At 36.8% G+C, this 20197-nt stretch overlaps 2 protein-coding genes across 2 annotated transcripts in view; one reads left to right on the forward strand and one right to left on the reverse strand.

Annotated features, from left to right (window-relative positions):
- The window catches only part of LOC110383272 (probable multidrug resistance-associated protein lethal(2)03659), a 77562-nt gene that overhangs the window by 39732 nt on the left and 17633 nt on the right, over nt 1-20197 (reverse strand). Inside the window, exons 2-5 of the mRNA XM_064042612.1 lie at nt 3886-4086; nt 3281-3343; nt 718-794; nt 255-357 (exon numbers count right to left, since the gene is read on the reverse strand). Of these exons, the coding sequence (XP_063898682.1) occupies nt 255-357; nt 718-794; nt 3281-3343; nt 3886-3965 (323 nt within the window). The 5' untranslated portion in view covers nt 3966-4086. The remainder of the gene's footprint in view (nt 1-254; nt 358-717; nt 795-3280; nt 3344-3885; nt 4087-20197) is intronic.
- Nucleotides 13383-16273, forward strand: LOC110383271 (uncharacterized). Its single transcript, XM_049851462.2, has 5 exons — nt 13383-13510; nt 14272-14391; nt 15080-15177; nt 15536-15595; nt 16143-16273. The coding sequence occupies exons 1-5, from the start codon at nt 13443-13445 to the stop codon at nt 16199-16201; spliced, it is 405 nt and encodes a 134-aa protein (XP_049707419.2). The 5' UTR covers nt 13383-13442; the 3' UTR covers nt 16202-16273.

Below are 20197 nucleotides of genomic sequence, written 5' to 3' on the forward strand. Positions count from 1 at the left end.
CGCTACAAATACACGTGAATCCAGGCGAGAAGTTTTGGTGGCGCGGTATTTGTCGCTTGCAAAACAAAAATGGAGCGTATAAGTGCAACAAAATCTACTAGAGTGAAAGCGCTGTACAGCTTTGAATATTGTTTTGTTCATACATTTTAAATGTTACTGACAGCTGACTTGATAGTAGTTTCAGCGCAGCAAAGTGAGCTAGATAGAATTAATTATGCTAATTCTCTCAAATGTTATAAGAAGAAGAAATGTACCTTATAGCAGCATCTACGATAGCGTATATAATATTTCCTATGATGAATTGGAGCCCATACACGCAGATTATAGCTCGGAGCAGTGATGGGTTTTTGCCTTTTTCTGAAAACGATAAATACAATGATTAGTTAGTACTTTCCATATTCTTCAGTAGTAAGGTATTTGGCTGATGGTACCATTTAAAAATTCGAAGTTGCTGAAAAATTTGTTCCACCGTTTCTTGTTCCCAGTAAAAACACGTAGGAAATGGATGGATAGGCATTTTTGGTGACAGTCTTTTAAAAAAGTGCTGATTTACAGCCTAATTTAAATAAATAACTCTTTACAGTAGGTACCTACTTAGAAAAATCTAATTGTGTACAAACTTGCAGCTTGATAAAGTAGGCGGGGCGCAAGTGCGCATAGCTCTGTTCGGAAATTATTTGTGGAACCGACATCAAGTTTGGCGAGAACTACACCCACCTCTTTTCTCCAATTGTTTCTTCCATTGCACCCCCATTTCATCACCCCGAGGGGCAGCCCTATGTCCCGGTGTACACCTGAAATCAGATTATTTCATAATTAGTTACTTTCAGAAGTTTCACCCAAGTGTCTTTGACAATTCTTCCCAAACTAGGATACTTCTTCTTATCGAGTGAGCTGCAGGTTTTAATCACCTAACAAGCCCTAGTGTCAGAGTTAGCTCAAATCCGCCTGACGGCCTCTGACGTGGAGTTGTAACAACGACTGCTACTGAGTATCTTTGATATAAAGTAGCCCATAACAATGTCAGGCATTGAATGGCAAATAAAATCTCCATCTGTTCAGCTGTTTACTCAAAGACAAAAGTCAACATTTTTATTTGAAATATGCCTATGAAAGCTCTTTAAAAACATCAAACTAATTGCACGGTTCCAAAGAGTCGGTCTCAAGGAGAATAACCGACAAGAAATTCTATAGAAACTCTTAAAAGAAAAACAATAAAATTGTTATTTACAATACTGGTAAAGCGTGAAAAAACTTTCGTATTTATCAATACTATTAGTGGGAATCCCCCGTACTGTATAAAATTCTCAGAAACAGTGTGCAAAAATGATAATGCATGATGATTCTACAATCGCGAAAACATGCTGAGTCAGAATTCAAACATGCTAGCGTCCACATCCATTATTTATGGGATTATTTATTTACACAGCCACGGCGGCTGTTCTGAACTGTTCTCATATCAGCCAGCTGCGCATGACATATTATAGTGCACAAGCATTTGCTTGGACACAGGTGCACTCCCTATTCCTTCACTCTCATAGCCCGATGGGACGGCAATCCGACATGACCGGAGAGAGATCACAAGCAGGACCCACTTGGGGGCCATTAAAGAGGTATATTAAAAGTAAAGTACTCGAAAACCCCAAATTAATTAGATTCCCAGATTACGTACAGTCAGCTTCAAAAGTAGCTGAAAAAATCGACATTTTCAAAACTGCTAAACACCGTGTAATAGATAACTTACAAGACTTTTCGACTTTCGTCTCATTATTTTATTATTTATTTATTTATTTATTATTTCAAAAATGTACAGTTTTAAAATAAACATTTCCCCACAAAACCGGTTTATCGGTTTGACTGTGGGTGATGAGCCGCATTGTCTTACATAAACTTATATAAATATATATTTATATTTTTTTTTTTAAACTACTACAATATATATTATAATGGTATTACGCTACTCAATTATTTTATGAAAATACTTTTTTAACTTAACTTTAAAGAGTTTTCTATTATTTTCTTGTCTGATGTCTGCCGGTAAACTGTTGAGCACATATGGTACACGCTTCTTTAAAGTTCTATCACCAAAATAATTATGAACCCTTGGAACATTATATTTACCGGCAGGCATAGACCGTGTATTGTATGTATTTGATACAATAGATAAGTCATGCTCTTTCCTGCCGTGCTGATTTATGGCTAAGAGATATCTATGTTTTAAATGAACCGGTAGGATGTTACATTTTTTAAATAACTTCTTGTAATCACCTTTGCAATTTAATTTGGTCTTTTTTGTAACTAGTAACTTGAGAAATCTTATTTGTAATGACTCTATTTTATTAATGTAAGTTTTAAAGGTTAGGCCATAGCTGTCAAGAGCATAACTTATTATTGATTCAACTAAGGATAAATACAGACTTCTTAAAATATTTATAGGAACTTTGTAACTTAAATGATAAAACTTACTAAGCAATATTCTTAACTTATTACAAATATAATCTATATGACAAGACCATGAAAAACTTTCATCAATTTTAACACCGAGATATGTAACAGAATTAACAGCTTCAATAGGCTTGCATTTACAGTTTTTCAAATCATTATGAAAGCATGAGTATTCATGAGTTATTAGTGTAGGAGTAGAAATAGACAGGTGTGTGTATGGTGATCTAATGACAAGAAGTTTGGTTTTATCAGCGTTTAAAATGATCCCATTGTCATGTGACCATTTGACTACCGCATCTACGTCTTGTTGGATTAGCTGACAAGTTTCTTGGATGTCGGTTTCATTTCGGTGTCATTTCTGAAGTATAGGATGTTAAGTAAATTGTGGCGTTTGTGTTGTTAAGAGATCGCTGGGGAGTTTGTTCCACCACTTCTTCTTCCCAGCAAAAACACATGGGAAGTGGTGAAGGGTGGGCGTTTTGGGGACTGTCTTATGTAACTTTTTTGACGTTCAAAAAGTGCTATTTTTTGCAGCTAAGTTTGAATAAATGATTAGAGTTAAGTTTCTTTATGAACTTTTACATTGTTTGGCACTCTTGAATATATTTTTTTTTCATCTACTTTGGACGCTGTAAATTATTATAAATTGAGTTTTTTTAATGACCCTCGACGTTGTTAGGTTAGTTAGTCACTTGAGAATTTTGATTTTTGCGGCTACTTTCCACGCTGACCGTATTATCGTGATAGCTATAAAACAAGGGTTTTTAATGGAGCTTTTAATTAATTAATTAAAGGGACCTCGTAAACATTAAACAAACATTTACTTAGTACTTACCTATATACATCGGATATGCTGAGTTGACCTTTCCTGCCCTTTGCGAATACTGGCCTTGTGTACCTGCGAAAAAGGTCAAATGTAAGTAGTATTTACTCACGAATATCAAAGGTAAGATTTTTGGTTTTTGATACGTAAAAGGTGCATTTGCAAAGATACCGTTTGCTTGTTTTTACTATAAACTAACGAACCGATTAGAAAGATTCTTTCACCGTTGGAAATCCTTTAATCAGTAAACATATTACAGTAATAAAATTAATCAGTAATTGGTGGCCAAGTTGTACTTAGAAAGTACACACAATCTTTGGATAGTTGCATAGGTATTTGCCTGACCTGGAATCGAACCTTTACTCGTACTTGAGAGCCTGGTTCCAGGACTTTATACATACTTTATATAAAATATGTTCATTAAGTAATATTTGTTGTGCACTTTTGATTTACTCTACCTCTATCAAATTTCTCTATCGCTTTAAGCTTGGCTGTAAGAGTTATGCTCGCCGTTGTACATAAACTGTTTTTGTTTCTTGTGTATTCATTATTAAGTGTGCAATAAAGAATAATAAAATGTTTTTGTGTATATTATGAAAATAATATAGAAAACTTACCAATAACAAAACTTCGATAAACAACTGGCAGTTTCTTTGGGATTCTGTTTCCTTTCGACGTCGAAGTAGCCAGGATCCATTTTACTTAAAATTTACGTATATTTGGCACTTAAAATAGTGACAACTATAACATTTGGAATTATTAAGTACTTATTTTAAGTACGAACGTAAGTAGATTTTTATTTCAGCAATATTGGATACCTGTAACAAAAGAAAAACATATTTAAGTTTTTAAAGGTCTTCCAAAAAAGAGGATTCTCATTTCGGATGTCTGTATTTTCAATGGTAGAATAATGAAACTTGGCAGCAATATGGCTTACTAGCTTCTGCCAACGGCATCTAATAAAAAATTACGAACTTAGATACTCAAAAACTTGAGCCTTTATCATATGAGTGTCATTGATGATATAACAGAAAGCTACTTAGGTATATCTTATCCATGTGCGAAAATTTTTCCCTCTAACCTCGCTATTATAGAAACATCCCAAAAACGAAAACAAGAATCCAGCTTGAAATATTCTAAAATTTAATAAAACCAAAATTCAAAAGTGAGTTGAGACAAATTAGGTTTGAATACCGAAAGCTGAAAACAATAATACCTATAATAAGTGTATAATTGACAAAGCCAAACCGGCCCTGAAATTATTCAAAACATATGCAAATTATGCTCATTTTCACCGACAACATAAACGTACGTTTTCCGTAAAAACCGTTTAATTTTAAAATTCATCATCTGCCTAGCCTTTTCCCAACTATGTTGGGATCACGGTTTCCAGTCTAACCGAATGCAGCCGAGTACCAGTGTTTAACAAGGCGCGATTGCGACTGCCAAGGATGTTCAATGACAGCCGGGACCTACAGTTTAACGTGCCATCCGAAACACAGTCATTGGTGTCCAAGATATACTTAGAAAGTACATACAGACTTAAAAGTTGCATAGGAAGTCGAACCCACGCAGTCGTACTCGAGAGGTTGGCTCTTTACCCACTAGGCCACGACTTTTTATGGCACCTCCACTAGTAATTTTGGTCTCCACGGTACCTTCATTTATCAGCATCGTATATCTAATTCATGTAATTAATTGGCAGGTAGGTATTTATTAACTGCAAAATGCATGTACTTTAGTGCTTTATTACTCGACTGCTAAGGGTTATGTTTTTTTAGTTAGTAAGTGGAGAATATCCATTCTTCCTGTTACAAAAGGTATGCTTAATAATTATGTCTTCTGTTTACTGCCAAATAGCAGATTAAGTGAGACCTTTTGATAAGAGTATTCCCGTCCATTTCCATATACCTATGAGAAAGAAATTCGTAAGTAGCACACTTTCCCCCGAAAACTGGAAGGTTCTGTACAAAATGCTGGTAAAATATAACTAAGCGTCAAGACATCATTCATCTATACTAATATTATAAAGAGGAAAACTTTGTTTGTTTGGTTGTAATGGATAAACTCAAAAACTACTGGACCGATTTTAAGTTTTCTTTCACCATTAGAAAGCTTTATTACCTATCTGCGAGTAACATAGGCTATATTTTATCCCGGTGCGGGCAGTAGCTCCCACGGGACGCGGGTGAAACCGCGGGAAAACGGCTTGTTATAAATATACTTCTTCTTCAAAAAAAAACAGTACAGTATTAATATTAAAAATCTCTCTAATTAAACCGCACAATCAAACAAACTTATCTACCAATCTATCAACACATACATATTTACATGACAAAAAAAACTCAATCACAGACTTTTTGCATAGCGAAGTACTAATGACAAAACACAAGGTCATTAAGGTGACCGGTTGAGAATGAATGTAGGTATATAGCGCATTGTATGTATGTACTTATGTAGGTCAAATATTGCACGCAATGGCGTCGATTGGGCGATGAGGTTAACAGATTATAGGAAATGTTTGGAGAACCCAAAACTGTCGGAGCTATGACACTCAAATAACGGACTACAGATTAGTCCAGCAAGGAAGTGTTTTTTTTTATTAGCCTATGCTGTCCCACTGCTGGGCAAAGGCCTCCCCCATAGCCTCCCATTTTTCTCTGTCCATCGCTGTTTGTGGCCAGTCCGAGAGGAAGCTGTGAAGGAAGTGTTACCACTTTTTAATATCCACGAGAACAAGGCGCATAGTCTATACAAAAAAAGAGCTGAGAGAAAGGAGATATAGATAGATAGGGGAAATAAGCATCACACCCTCGTGAAACAGCTCCCAGTCAGCATAATGCTGCGACTCTATACGAGAGGAGTCTTAGCGCTGTTTTTCAGCGAAAGATACTTTGAAAGCTCAAAAAATCTCGCCCGAAAATAAGCAATGACTCCTTTGCTTGTCCAAATAATATGAAAAGCAAATTCAAAGAAAATGCTTCTCGAACCCTCTCAGCATAACAACCATTTTTGCATGCCACGCCACCTTTAAAAAACCCCAGATCTCTGTTGTATATTTACTCCAAGTATGTTGGCGCCAAAGTTGCGAATTTATTGGGACATTCACACATTTAATCAGGGTGGAACGACCCTTAGGATGTTGTAGGATAACAATATTGGGTACCTGCCAAAATTCTCCCAAGGATATGATAAAGTTTGCTTTAGTGAGAAATATACAAAGAATATTAGGTTCCCTATAGTAGTAAGCCTGGATTTTTTGCAAAAGTTTGGTCTAGTGAATACGTTGTCAATTTTTACATAGTATGACTAATGAAGTGACTATTATTGGAATCCTATTTATTAATATTAATCGAGGCCTCATCATCTGTCTAGACGTTTCCTAACTATGTTGATGTCGGCTGTATCTTAAGAAATTAGAACAATCTGGAAATTTATATTAGAACCATAGCTTCAGTAGAAGCACTACGAAGCCAAAATGACGTGAATATCATTTAGAAATAGGAAATAAGGATGCTCCTTTTTTTGAAGTTGGTTGAAGCACATAGCATGATTAATCTACCTCAAACAAATCTACATAGAATTTTATATGTGTATTTGAAATACAAAAGTTACATATGTATGTCATATTTGAATTGCCTACAAATGATGATACTTATCTCTATCTGGACCGTAAAATATAATCTCTTGACTGCATATTTTAAGACAATTCATACAAACGTCAGTCAGTTCAATGCTCCTTAAAGGGGAGAAAAGATTTTCATACAGATAAAATTTAAATAAAAATGGACTCTCTCTATCTGAGCATCAACAGAATAATTTGTAGACTACTTTTAACCAGATGCGGGAAATATGTATTTCACTCGGCACGCGTATGAAACCGCAGAGAGAAACAAGCCTCAAAACGAATAACTTAAAAAAATATAGCATCCCTTATTTTTTTAATAATCCAAAATGTGACTAGAATGACATTGACATAACATTTAAACGTCAAAATAACTCGACCTTGTCCTATTGATTAGAAAGTAAAAGGGCGATTTCAGACTAGCGCTTTCTTAATGTGCTTTACAAGCACAGTACATTTCGCGATTCAAAACAGAATGACGAAATCATGATATTCTTTTATTATGTAGATACAGAGCGTTTTCTGGTGTTGGCGTTTTATACGAACTTAAAGTGCTTTAATGTTCTGCAAAGTTCTCACATTTGTTTGCGATTCGCAGCTTAATTCCGTGCCTAAGTACCTTCGCTTAAGTGTGTGTGGCGTCTCCGGCACCTGCTCAAACCTACAAAAACAAAACATACATCCGAGTTAATACCTCCTCCTTTATGGGGTCGATTAAAATAGCTTCTGCGCCTCGACTCGCTCTATATTCCTTGACGACAAAAAGTTTCGCGAGTACTTTACTTAGGTATAAACGCGCGTATAACTCGCTAGTCTGAACTCCCTCCTTCGTCTGAAAGCTTAGGTAACATTCAACATAACTAAAGGTCAATGGTTATTTTTGGCCATTGATTTTCAGCGAGCCAAGCCTTAGGTTAATGGCGACTGATCCCATAGACATTTGACCTGAATATTATTTGGAACGATAAATGGTCTCGTCGCGGAGTTTTCTTGCTGTTTTTAACCGACTTCCCAAAAAGGAGGAGGTTCTCAATTCGTCGGGATCTTTTTTAAGGTTCCGTACCCAAAGGGTAAAACAGGACCCTACTGTTTTCGCTCCTCTGTCCGTCCGTCCGTCCGTCTGTCACCACACATCAGGCTGTATCTCACGAACCGTGATAGTTAGAGAGTTGAAATTTTCACAGATGATGTATTTCTGTTGCCGCTATAACAACAAACTGAAAACTAGAATAAAATAAATATATTGGGGGGCTCCCATAAACAAACATGATTTTTTTGCTCATTTTTGCTCTGGTACGGAATCCTTCGTGCGCGAGTCCGACTCGCACTTGGCCGGTTTTTTTTTATGTATGTTCACCGATTACTCGAAGACGCCTGGACTGATTTGCAAATTATTTTTTTTTTGTTTGATATAGTTTACCTCCCAGGTGGTCCCATACTCACCAGGTCAAGATCTGATGATGGAAACCCTGAGAAATCGAGGGCAACTTTCGAAAATTGTAGGCATATGTAGAGTAAAAACTTGACACTAAGGCGTATGTCTGATAACACTATGCAATGGTAAAGGTTTGGAGCTGACCTGATGATGGAGACCAGAGAAGGTCGAGGGAACTCGCCATTGATTTTCAGTGAGCCTAGCCTTAGGTTAATGGCGACTGATCCCATAGAGTCTATGGCATAGACTATAGACATTTGACCTAAATATTATTTGGAACTAGTTGATAAATGTCGTGTCGACGGCGGAGTTTTTTTTTTTTCATGCTGTTTTTTTCTTGAACTAGATTTGCAATGGTAGAAAGGGATTTCTTAAGGATTCCATTTACTTGACAGTTTAGTTTCATTTTAATCGGAGCAGTTATTCACTTGTAATACGTATAGTATATTATGTTATAATTAGTAATATACAGCTACATCAAGCAAATTAAAGAGAAGGTGAATGTTGTGACGTATAAGGAAGTTCTGGAGTTGGCGCTAGATAGGCGTAAATGGAAGGAGCTGCACCGACAATAGCTGGGCTCTTAAATTGAAGAGAGAGAGTAATGTAAACCAAAATGCGTTACAATGTACATATGTAACTAGCCTTTTTAGACATGATCACCGCTGATAGCGATGTGGACGATTTTTTTTAAAATAAGTACATAGATATAATTTTTCCATTTTTATCTGTAAATACTTTAAATATGTTAATGCAATAGTAAAAAAACATTTATGATAATAAATAAAAGAAATGAGACAGACAAAAACATTTTAGCTTCCGTCAGCCACAAATGATTTATTGATGAATATTTTCAGTAAAGATTACGATATTAAGGGCTTTTTAGTTCATAATTCGATGATTAACTATCACACATTATGATATTCATGATATAATAGTTATGTCTACGACTTATCGCTTACGTTCGCTAATGTCATTGACCTACATCATTTCCAGTATAAGTTGAACCGCGATATTTAACTTGGGTCATAAGTACAGGGGTCAGATATAATAGTACGTAATATGGATGTTTCTGATCAAATGATTACAGAAATTTGAATACTGCTATTATCTAAATTATACTATTACAAGCAGTTTCTTTGTGAGATATTGTGATTTTAATATGCGGCAGTTTGATTTTTTTTAGTTTATTTAGACTAGCTAGTCTCAAGAACTAACGCATTGAAAAATTCTTTCAGTATTAAAAAGCCCATTTGTAGAGGAAGGCCATAGCTTTTTTATCCGGGTGCGGGAAGTAGTTTCCTCGGAACAAGAATTGTAAGAATTGACGGATAAAATCATCTGGCTAGCGTTTCCCAACTATGTTAGAGTCGGCTTCCAGTTATACCAGATCAGCTGTGTATGCCACATGGATACTGCCCATCTGACCACCTAAACCCAGTTATAGTGATCGTCACGAATCTTGAGCTCTGACCTTCACCTGCGCAGAAGTAATTTATTGGGTCCCTTTTGTGGTATGAAGTGAGGCGCGGGGGCGGGCTAAAGCGGTGATTGGCCCGCAGTGCATCACGTCATAGCCGTCACTCGGGATTGGTTCTTTTATCTTATATCGTTCTAATAAATCACTTCTGCGCAGATTTACGAAACCCGATACCCCTTGGTAAGACTGGCAATTAGCAACTTAAATACATTGGGTTAACATAAAGTTTTTATTACTGTCTCTAAGGCCTAAGCTATGTTGCATTCACATTAAACTTTCACCAAGCTATACCGGTTCCCCTTCTATATCAGTTACTGTGTTTAAAACTTATCTTCGTTTCATTGGCTTCATGACAGTTCTCATGGCACAAAGAATATAAGGTTACAAAACAGTATCAACTCATCTAACGTTTTCAATACTCTATCTATCTATTTTTTGTTAACTGTAGATAGGATAAGGCTTCTTCTTCCTCCTGCCCTGTTCTTAATTTTATTTGAGATCGGCGCAATATGTATGTCATCCTCTTCCATTTTCCCCTGTCACTCGTCATACTGACACTCACTCCCTTCCTATTCATGTCATCTTATTTATTTATTTATTTATTTATTCTAGGAAGGCTTACAGGCTAATAACACGACAAGATGGTAACAATAGTTTAACACATTGCTAATAACAAGCCCCCACATATAGGTAAGCTAACATACAATAAGTACACTGAAGACTCAATGGCATACAATCGCATACAATAGATAATACCATAATATTTTACGCATCGAAAAAAGATTTGGCTAGCAAACGCCTTGCTGTGCCTGCACTTGTGCAAAACAGATCTATATTCAAATCTAGTGGTATTGCGTTAAAGCTCCGAGCTGCCCTTAGTAGAAAAGTATTACGTCTGTAGTTTGTCGTTGCAAAAGGTGCCTGTAACAGTGGCCGCTGACGGAGTCCACCCATGTTTGTTTTTAACGATAAGTTCGCTAAAAGTTCAGGACAATCAACTGTACTATTAGCGATATTCAATAACATACATATGTCATTAATATAACGTCTAGTTTCCAGCGGAAGAAAATGATACCTTTTACAGCGATGTGTGTAATTTTCAGACCATTGTTTTGCCTTGAAGTCCAGATATCGTAAGAATTTCTTTTGGATACCCTCAATACGAGACGTGTAGATCCCGTATTGAGGGTTCCAAACCTGTGAGGCATACTCCAGGTGGCTGCGTACAAAGGAACAGTATAAGATTTTAACAGGTTTAAGAGTACGGAAGTCTGCTGTGTTTCTAATTATGAATCCTAGCGCTTTAGCCGCTTTCTTTACAATAACGTCTATATGTTGATCAAATAAGAGCTTGCTATCTTGTATTACTCCTAAATCTCTTATGCTGCTAACTTTATTAATATTTTGATGGTAAAGTTTGAATGCCGCATTTACTATTGTTTTTCGCCGAGAGAAGGTTATATGAAAACATTTGGGCACGTTAAGTTGTAATCTTTCAGGTATATCTTTCAGGTATCTTTCAGGTAATGCATCCATCTTTTTTTAGGTCTTCCTCTCGATAGGATAGGATGTGGTCAAAAAATCATTGAACATTCTTGATAGTCGTTACGGGTAGTCAGAAGTCAGTATGTCTGACACCTAGTCTTACGAAGGGGTATTGGTTTGCCCGGGTAACTGGGTTGAGGAGGTCAGATAGAGCAGTCGCTCCTTGTAAAGCACTGGTACTCAGCTGCATTCGGTTAGACTGGAAGCCGACCCCAACATACCTAGTTGGGAAAAGGCTTGGGAGATGAAAAATGGTTCAACTTAAGTAACATACTTCCAATATGAGTCCCTAATAACTAGTATAGAACCAGAAACTATGTAGCCTAATTTTTGTATAGAGCAGACATGACTAAGCCGCGATAACCTTATCAATATGAGAAGGCCTTGAGATAAAATTGACAGAAACATATTATCGAGATGACGACTATGACCTATCATAACTAAAAATAATATTATTGCATAAATCACACAGGAAGTATATATTTATTATTACACAACTACATAACGGTATTACTTCATGAAATATTTTGAATGTATTTTGGTTCCATACGCGTTTTGGTTCCATCATCATCATCCTCCGAGCCTTTTCCCAACTATGTTGAGGTCGGCTTCCAGTCCAACCGGATTCAGCTGAGTACCAGTGCTTTACAAGGGTTCCATAACTAAGGGAAAGTCCTATTACTACAACTTCATTGTCTGTCCATCACCAGGCTGTATGAGCTGTATCTCATGAACTGTAATAGTTAGACACTTGAAACTTTCTCAAATATTTATGTAGCAGCAATAATAAAAGACGAAGAACCAGCAAATAAATCTTCTGATATTATAATAACTAATAAAATATTAATATCTTTTGGAGAGGCTCTCAAACAGCAAAACATCGTTTCGAATTTTTTGTACTCGATATTACAAACGGTAAGGAAACTTTCGTGCGCGAGTCCGACTCACACTTAGAAGTTTTTATTACTACCTACATATATTATTGACCTTTCATACACAGCAAAATAAGCGAACATAAGAGTCGTAACACACATATCTTACGTTCAGTAAGTATCTTTTCTATGAAACTAAAGACAACAAAAAAACATACTGCAAAAGCAAACTAATCCAAATTGTAACGCAGTCTTTCGAAATCATCAAATGACCACTCCCGCTGTGGGTGCAGCGTGAGGAGTGTCAGACTCTTACTGACTTAAACCCCATGTTCCTACTTAAGCCCTTTATGTACCAGGGCCGCGGTAACTCGCGCGAACAATCCCGCAGATCTATAGAGGTGTAACATTTATATTAAGATCCGTTTCTGTCGATATGTATGCTACAACCTTTACTAACTTTCACGAACAGTCAGATTTGATTGACGTTGATATTCTATTACAATTAATTTTCGTAACTGATAAGAAATACCACAATAGTTTATTACGGAGCTATAGTGAATTGTTTCACAGCGCTCTTTGCGTTTGTGTTGAGTTTTTTTATAAATCAATTTTGTTTACTTTTTTTAAAGAAAACTATGTAACGAAAAGCTTACTTTTATGTACTAGATAATTGAACAAACATTTAGGAGGAAATGAAATTAATCATTATTATACAGGTCCTTTTCTGTAAGTATAGACATGTTTTCATTTTATTAATCAAAATAATACACTTTGAAGCAACTAGCTGTTCCCCTTGCCCCAAAGGAACTATGTCCTACACTGGTGTAAACGACAGCCTGGCGCCGAAAGAACTATTTCTCCCACTAGTGTAACCGACAGTCTTGCCCCGAAGGAACTACTTACTTCCCGATTTGGTATAGCTTTTCCTTTCTCAAGCTGCGAAAGTAACTAAACTGATTTAAAAGAAATTAGGTGCACCGATAGTCCAGAGCTTGACAAGGACATAGGCTATTTTGATCCAGGTGCGGGACGTATTTCCCTCAGAACGCAGAAAAAAGCAATTTTATAACTTAGCCTACAATTTTCGAGGTTCTTATGTATCTCGTTTGTTATTCTCAGGCTGTTCTCAAGTGCAAGTGTGCGGTTATAAAATAACTACACCTTATAATCCATTGCACAAAGCTATTCGGAGGCAAGGTGTTCAGGGTGAAGCTATGAGAAATATCGCTAGACAGGCACCAGTGGGTCCACAGGTAGATCAAAATGCTGCTGCAGCTAACAGGTAGCTTAATTTCATAAATCTATGATCATCATCATCTCAGGCATAGGACGTCCACTGCTGAACATAGGTCTCCCCCTTAGATCTCCACAGATACCTGTTGGAGGCGACCTGCATCCAGCGTCTTCCGGCGACCTTTATAAGATCGTCTGTCCCCCATTATAAATCTATACTATTATTATACAGAGGAAAAATTTGTATTTTTGATTTTAAATGGATAAACTCAAAAACTACTACTTATTTCACCATTAGAAAGCTACATTATCTGCCAGTAATATAGGCTACATTTTATCCCGGTAGCCGTGGGGTCCAAGTACTCATCTACTTTATAAAGATCTGTTGTGTTCCCGAGCGAATTGCTGACACTTCAAGTGACCCGAGGGCTAGTTTTTATCTTTGGTCAAAAATTATTAAAAATTAAGCTGCGGCCTCCTCTCACACGGAGAAGGATTGAGCGTTAATTACCACGCTTGCTCAATGCGCGTTGGTGATTTCAGACTTAATAGTCCAGGTTTCCTCAAGATGTTTTCCTTCACCTCTTTTTCCTCAATTTGTTTTCCTTCGCCATACTCGAGGGGTTTGTTCTTTACCCACTAGGCCATCACTATTTTTTTTATACTTTAATACAGTTATCGGCACGGATATTGAGCTCTCGGCGGAGAGTGGTACACATAAGGCAATAAACCAATAAATCGCTTCTGCGCAGGTGAAGGTCAGGGCTCAATATCCGTGCCGATAACTATACGTATATTTTCGTTTCGCAGATTCTCGACAGCCTCAGCGGTGGCGGTAGTGATTACGAAATTACAGCGATCTTCCCCCACGCCAGCTTCGTTACACCATTATTGTGATCATATCTTGGGAAACTGTCTTCTAATCGAAAGGTAATTTAACCTTTTTTTTAACGACGCCAAAAATCATCAAATGACCCCGCTGTGAGTTAAGCGCAGCGGTGAGGGAGTGTCAGACTCTTACTGACTAAAAACCGTCGTGTTCCGTCGTAGACCTTTTATGTACCAGGGCCGCGGTAACTCTTTCGAACAATCCCGCAACCCCGGTAGGCCATGACCCTGCTGGGCCCCGCTAGGGTACGTAATATTACTTCTTAGCCGATAATCGTCACAGCCGCGTTCAGAGCGAACTATTTCTACATCAACATCGTCTGCATAGCATGTTTCCAGAGGCTGATTCTGCATTTTTTTAAGCGACATTCAATTGAGATCCAACTAATGACTCAATTAAGATTGAAGCGTATTTTCTGTAATTCAATAATAGGCTACAGGCATATAGGATTATCTTGTCTGTTCTTATCCCTAATAGGTATATAGGATTGAGCATTAATCACGACGCTTGCTCGATGCGGATTGGTGATTTCAGTTCAGGTTTCCTCAAGATCTTTTCCTTGACCTATAATCAGTCATTGGTATCCAAGATATACCGCGGCGATGGTACATAAAGGGCTTAAGAAGGAACATGGTGGGTTTTAGTCAGTAAGAGTCTGACACTCCCTCACGCTGCACCCACAGCGGGAGCCGTCATTTGATAATACGTACTTATTTAATCATATTACAGAACTGGCAAGCTATGTGCTAGAACAATTTACTACGAATACCGGTCCTACGAAAGTTATTGTCATATGGATTTCATCAATTGCAGAGAAGGAGATGATAGTAAGTATTAATGTTCAGTCGTCATCTGCCTAGCCTTTTCCCAACTATGTTGGGGTCGGCTTCCAGTCTAACCGGATGCAGATTGGTACAGTCAACTTCAGGTCAATGGTAACAGTTTTATAGGAAAATCGTACTTATTACTATTGAGTTAAGGTGCATGACAGTTACCACTGATGTGCAGTCTACTGTACCAGTGTGCCACAAGGAGCAACTGCCTATCTGAACTCCTAAACCCAGTTACAAGGGCAATCTGATAAAACCTCCTTCGGCAAAACTGGTTGTCAGACTTACTAGCTTCTGAATACCCCATAACGACTGCCAAAGATTCAAATGTATTTTATGTTTTTTCACATTACAGTATGGCAAGTTGTGCACATGGGCGCTTGTTTTGAGTTACCTAAAATTAAGGAATATATGCGTAAGTTTAATAGTATTATTAAGGGCTTTGAAGCCGTTTGAAATTTTTTTCAGTGTTAGGAAGCTACATTATCTACGGGTAACATAAGCTACATTTTATCCCGATAACCACGGGAAACAGCTAATATATCGAGCAAGGCTTATAGACTACTTTTCGAAAGTAGTTCTTTTAGGTCTTACTGTCATGGACGTTTATAAGGGGGGGAGGGTCCGGGGAGTCCGGCTGGCCATATTAGCCGAAGAACCGATAACCGTTGGGTAAACGAGTTCTAGAGTGGAGACCACGCCTCGGCAAACGTAGTATAGGACGTCCTCAGGCAAGACGGCTGGCAGGAGCTGGATGCGAGAAGCCGAAAATCGATCTCAGTGGCGTGCACTTGGAGAGGCCTATGTCCAGCAGTGGACTGCGATAGGCTGATGATGAACCATATTCAGTTGTCAAATCGGTCTAACCAATGGGCGGCAAGTATACGGCTGGTTATGGTTTGGTTATCGTTATAGTTAAATGGTGCGACTCAGTCTTACCTATTGTTTTTCATATGTTTCAGACTACGTGTACCACGATGACTGGTTTTTGGACCAATATTATATCTTGGAAGACTTTTGATGTAAACCTTTACAATAAGAGTCAAATGAATTGGATCAAGTTGACCTGGTATTTAACAGAAGCAAGTTTTGACAGAACGAGTCATTAGTCGGTGATGATGATAAAATAAAGACTGAATTTGTTTTTTTTTTTACTTTGATTTTAAAATAATTATACCTTTTATCCTACTAATATAATAAAGATTGTATGTATGGATGGATTCTATACTAATACAATAAAGAGGCAACGATACCTACGAGGTATCTATGGAGATCAAAGGGGGAGGCCTATGTTCAGCAGTGGACGTCCTATGCCTGAGATGATGATGATGATGAAAGAGGATACATTTTTTGATTATTTGTCTTTTCTGACTCCGAAACTAGTGAACCAATTTGTTAAATTCATAACAAAGGTTATATTTTATCCCGGTACGGGGGTAGGGACCTACTACTATAAGTATACGGGAGGCGAGTGCAGCCGCGGGAAAACAGCTAGTACTTTATAAGAAGTCAAACAATAAACCAATTTAATACTAAGATGGATGGATTTAACGAGGAAATATTAATTGAATTTCTTAACAGAGAAATTAATGGAAAGAATCATTAATTGTTACAACATTCAATAGCTACGTAACTTTAACATAACTTGTATTACGTTGAACAAGTTTCTATTATTTTTTATTCGTTTTTTTGAAAATATTTTGTTCATAGCTGTAAATATTTTATGAGTAATTTTATTTGGAAGATTTTCAAAATCATCTCAGTTTTGTAATATGCATCACAGACTTAGCTTTCAAGCCAAATAAACGATTTCATTTGAAGCAGATACTTTCATGTAAATAGATACATATAGTTAATTTAATTAAACTTTTAATAAAAATAATAAAATTCAAATTACATTTTAGTGGTAAGTAATTTGTTTTCAGAACTTATGTACCTTCTTTATATGTTTTCTTACGAATCGTTGCAGACTACATGACAGTAATTATTTTAAGTTTTAGTTAATTTAAGGTTGCATATATTATTTCTGTAAATATTTATAATTAGTTTACATTTATTTCAGGCAGTTCTATTTCTGTCTCTAACCTCATACTATCATTATCATCAATCATTGTTTCAAAATAAACATTATGAAATCCTTTGCAACAAGGGAGCAATGATACTCTTCATCTTCAAAGTCAATCTAATATTTGCACAGTAATTAAACATATACCTTGTAATGATAAATATCATATTATTTAGTCAATAAACATTAGTAAATAATTACTTGTTTGTATTTCAGGTATATCTAAAGGAGATTTCACTGCAGTCAATGTGACGCACGCAAAAGTTTCTTCTGGTCTACTCGTTGTAGAAAATCGTGAGAACATAGTTAAAATATCCGTGAAATTCCTCTTGAAAATTACTGAAGATGTACCATGAAAAAAGATACTTAACTTTTGTTTTAGATGTAACTAATAATGATAATGTCATCCGGGCCGATTGTCGGCCACTGCGGCTGTTCTCATATAAGGAAATCAGTCAGCTGCGCAGGACATATTGTAGTGCACAAGCATTTGCAGGACATTAACGTGCTCTCCGATGCACGGGTGTATCAATCACCAACTTCCAGACTCCAGGTGGCCTTTGTGAAAGTTTCTAAAACCCTGAGTAGTTTAGTTATGTTCTACGTAACTAACATGTAAACAAATAGAATACCCGCTACTACAGTAAATATTAATTTTATCTACACTGTAATCAAGGAGAAAACCCTGTTATTTGCACGCACAGATGATATCAAAAGTATATTTACATTTTATACACGTTAATAGTTTAACTAGGTAAATAATAACTGTGCTATGTACTCAGGGCATTTACACAATACTGCAGCTGTATTTATATTAGTAATCTGTGGCTGTATCTTCACTATCGTGGCGCCTAGTCTATGGATTCTCTATGGAGCCCTCTGGTTCTTCCACACATCAGTCGTCGATTTTTGGTTTTACAAAAATTGTGGGTTCCAAAGAAGGCGTATGAGTGTGGGGTCAGTAACGTTCCTGGTTTCCTGAACAACCGCATTTTGACGATGATAGTTTCTTAGGAGATTTTCCGTTATGGCACCTCCGCTAGTCATTTTGTTCTCCATGGTGCCTTGAACACTACCCATCGACAACAATGCAGTTAAATGTACGAGCTAAAAACCGGCCAAGAACGTGTCGGGCTACGCTCAGTTGAGGGTTCCGTAGCTTTCCGAGTATAGCCCATACCCATCCCGACCCCATCAACTCACTAAAACTTAACAGCTCTAAGCTAATGCTAGTAGCCGTTTGTTTTAGGGCCTAAATCTACTAACTTAGAACCGAGACTTTCTTATGAATCAGCTAAGACGAACTTAAAGTTTAACATGGAGCGACTGCCTATCTGACTTCCTCAACCCAATACAACATGATAAGACTTTCTGGCAGACTTTCCGCCTTATGACTACCCGTGCCAAAAATGTTGAAAGACAGTCGGTACGTACTGTTTAACGTGACTCTCGTAACGCAGTCATTGATGTCCAAGATATACCCAGGAAGTATATTACAAACTTAGAAAAGTAGCATTGGTACTTGCCTGATCTAGAATGGAACCCACACACTCATACTTGAGAGGTGGGATCTTTACCCACTAGCCCACTACGACGAAAGTAGGTATAGGTATATGATAAAATAATAAATAATACGGGTTGATTATTAATTAACATGTTTTACACAATTGCCATTCATAATGTGATAATAGTAATTGTAACGACTTTCTGATGTGATAATAAGTAATAATAATTGGTAATTGTTCATGTATAATTGCTCTTATCTCGCTTCGTTGCAAATTATATGCCAGCTGATTTTAATAGGTCACACTTAACTTTGACTTACCATATAACACATATGTTTTCTTAATTTCAAACAATGTAAATACATATGTAAATATAAGGCATGTAGGGTATGTAAGGGTACTTGATTCCCTTTTTTGCATCCGCTTCCAGAGGGAACTACTTTGTGTCGGAAATCCTTCCCGAGAGAACTACTTTCCTCTTATCCCTACTAATATTATAAATGCGAAAGTAACTCTTAACTGTCTGTCTCTTTCGTCTGTTACGCTTTCACGTCTAAACCACTAGTTTAGTACAGAGATAGAGTTGACCTTGAGAAAGAATATAGGATAGTTTTTATCCCGGACTTTTGAAGAGTTCTCTTGGAAACGCGATATAACCGAACTTGACGCGGGCGAAGCCGCGGGCGGAAGCTAGTACATAAAATATACCTGAAAGGTTTTTATAGGTTAGGTTTAGGTAGGACAAAAACGTGGCATATGTGTATATGTAGATAGAGGTACCAAACCTTTTTGATTATTAAACATTTTCTAACTCATATACTATGGCAAGCATCACTAGACATCTGTAACGTATTGGCAACTTTTTATCAGTTTTCATCAGTTACAAAGTTACACAATATTGTGAGTTGTTACTACATTGTAATATTTGTAATATGTGATAAGACAAGTCGGGCACAAGCACGAATTACTATGAGTCAGCTGATAGTTCACAAACAGATACATCTAATATCTTCCCATTGTTATCCTACTAATATTATAAACGCGAAAGTTTGTATGTATGGATGTATGGGTGTATGGATGTTTGTTACTCTTTCACGCAAAAACTACTGAATGGATTTTAATGAAACTTTACAGTAATATAGCTTATACATCAGAATAACACATAGGCTACAATTTGTAAACATATTGTTCGAAATACTAAACCTGCGCAGACGAAGTCGCGGGCTCCAGCTAGTCTGCAAATACTATTGAACGGATTTCGATGAAACTTAGCACTAATATAGCTTTTTAATCAGAATCAAATTAAAGAAATCAAAAATCAAAGAAATCAAAAAGAATTAAAGAAATCAAAAATAATCAAATGAAAGAAATTAGTTTATAGTTATTATGTATCGTATTTGCTATGGGCCTTAGTTGCCTGATGTAAAGGAATAAATAAATAACAAAA

The sequence above is a fragment of the Helicoverpa armigera genome, chromosome 29, assembly GCF_030705265.1.
Source record: "Helicoverpa armigera isolate CAAS_96S chromosome 29, ASM3070526v1, whole genome shotgun sequence".
In the NCBI taxonomy this organism is placed as follows: Eukaryota; Metazoa; Arthropoda; class Insecta; order Lepidoptera; family Noctuidae; genus Helicoverpa; species Helicoverpa armigera.

Coding starts and splice junctions, on each gene's coding strand:
- LOC110383271 (XM_049851462.2), top strand. CDS start 13,443: ATGAGAAATATCGCTAGACAGGCACCAGTGGGTCCACAGGTAGATCAA. Junction 14,392..15,079: donor AACTGTCTTCTAATCGAAAG/GTAATTTAACCT, acceptor ATCATATTACAG/AACTGGCAAGCTATGTGCTA. Junction 15,596..16,142: donor TAAAATTAAGGAATATATGC/GTAAGTTTAATA, acceptor CATATGTTTCAG/ACTACGTGTACCACGATGAC.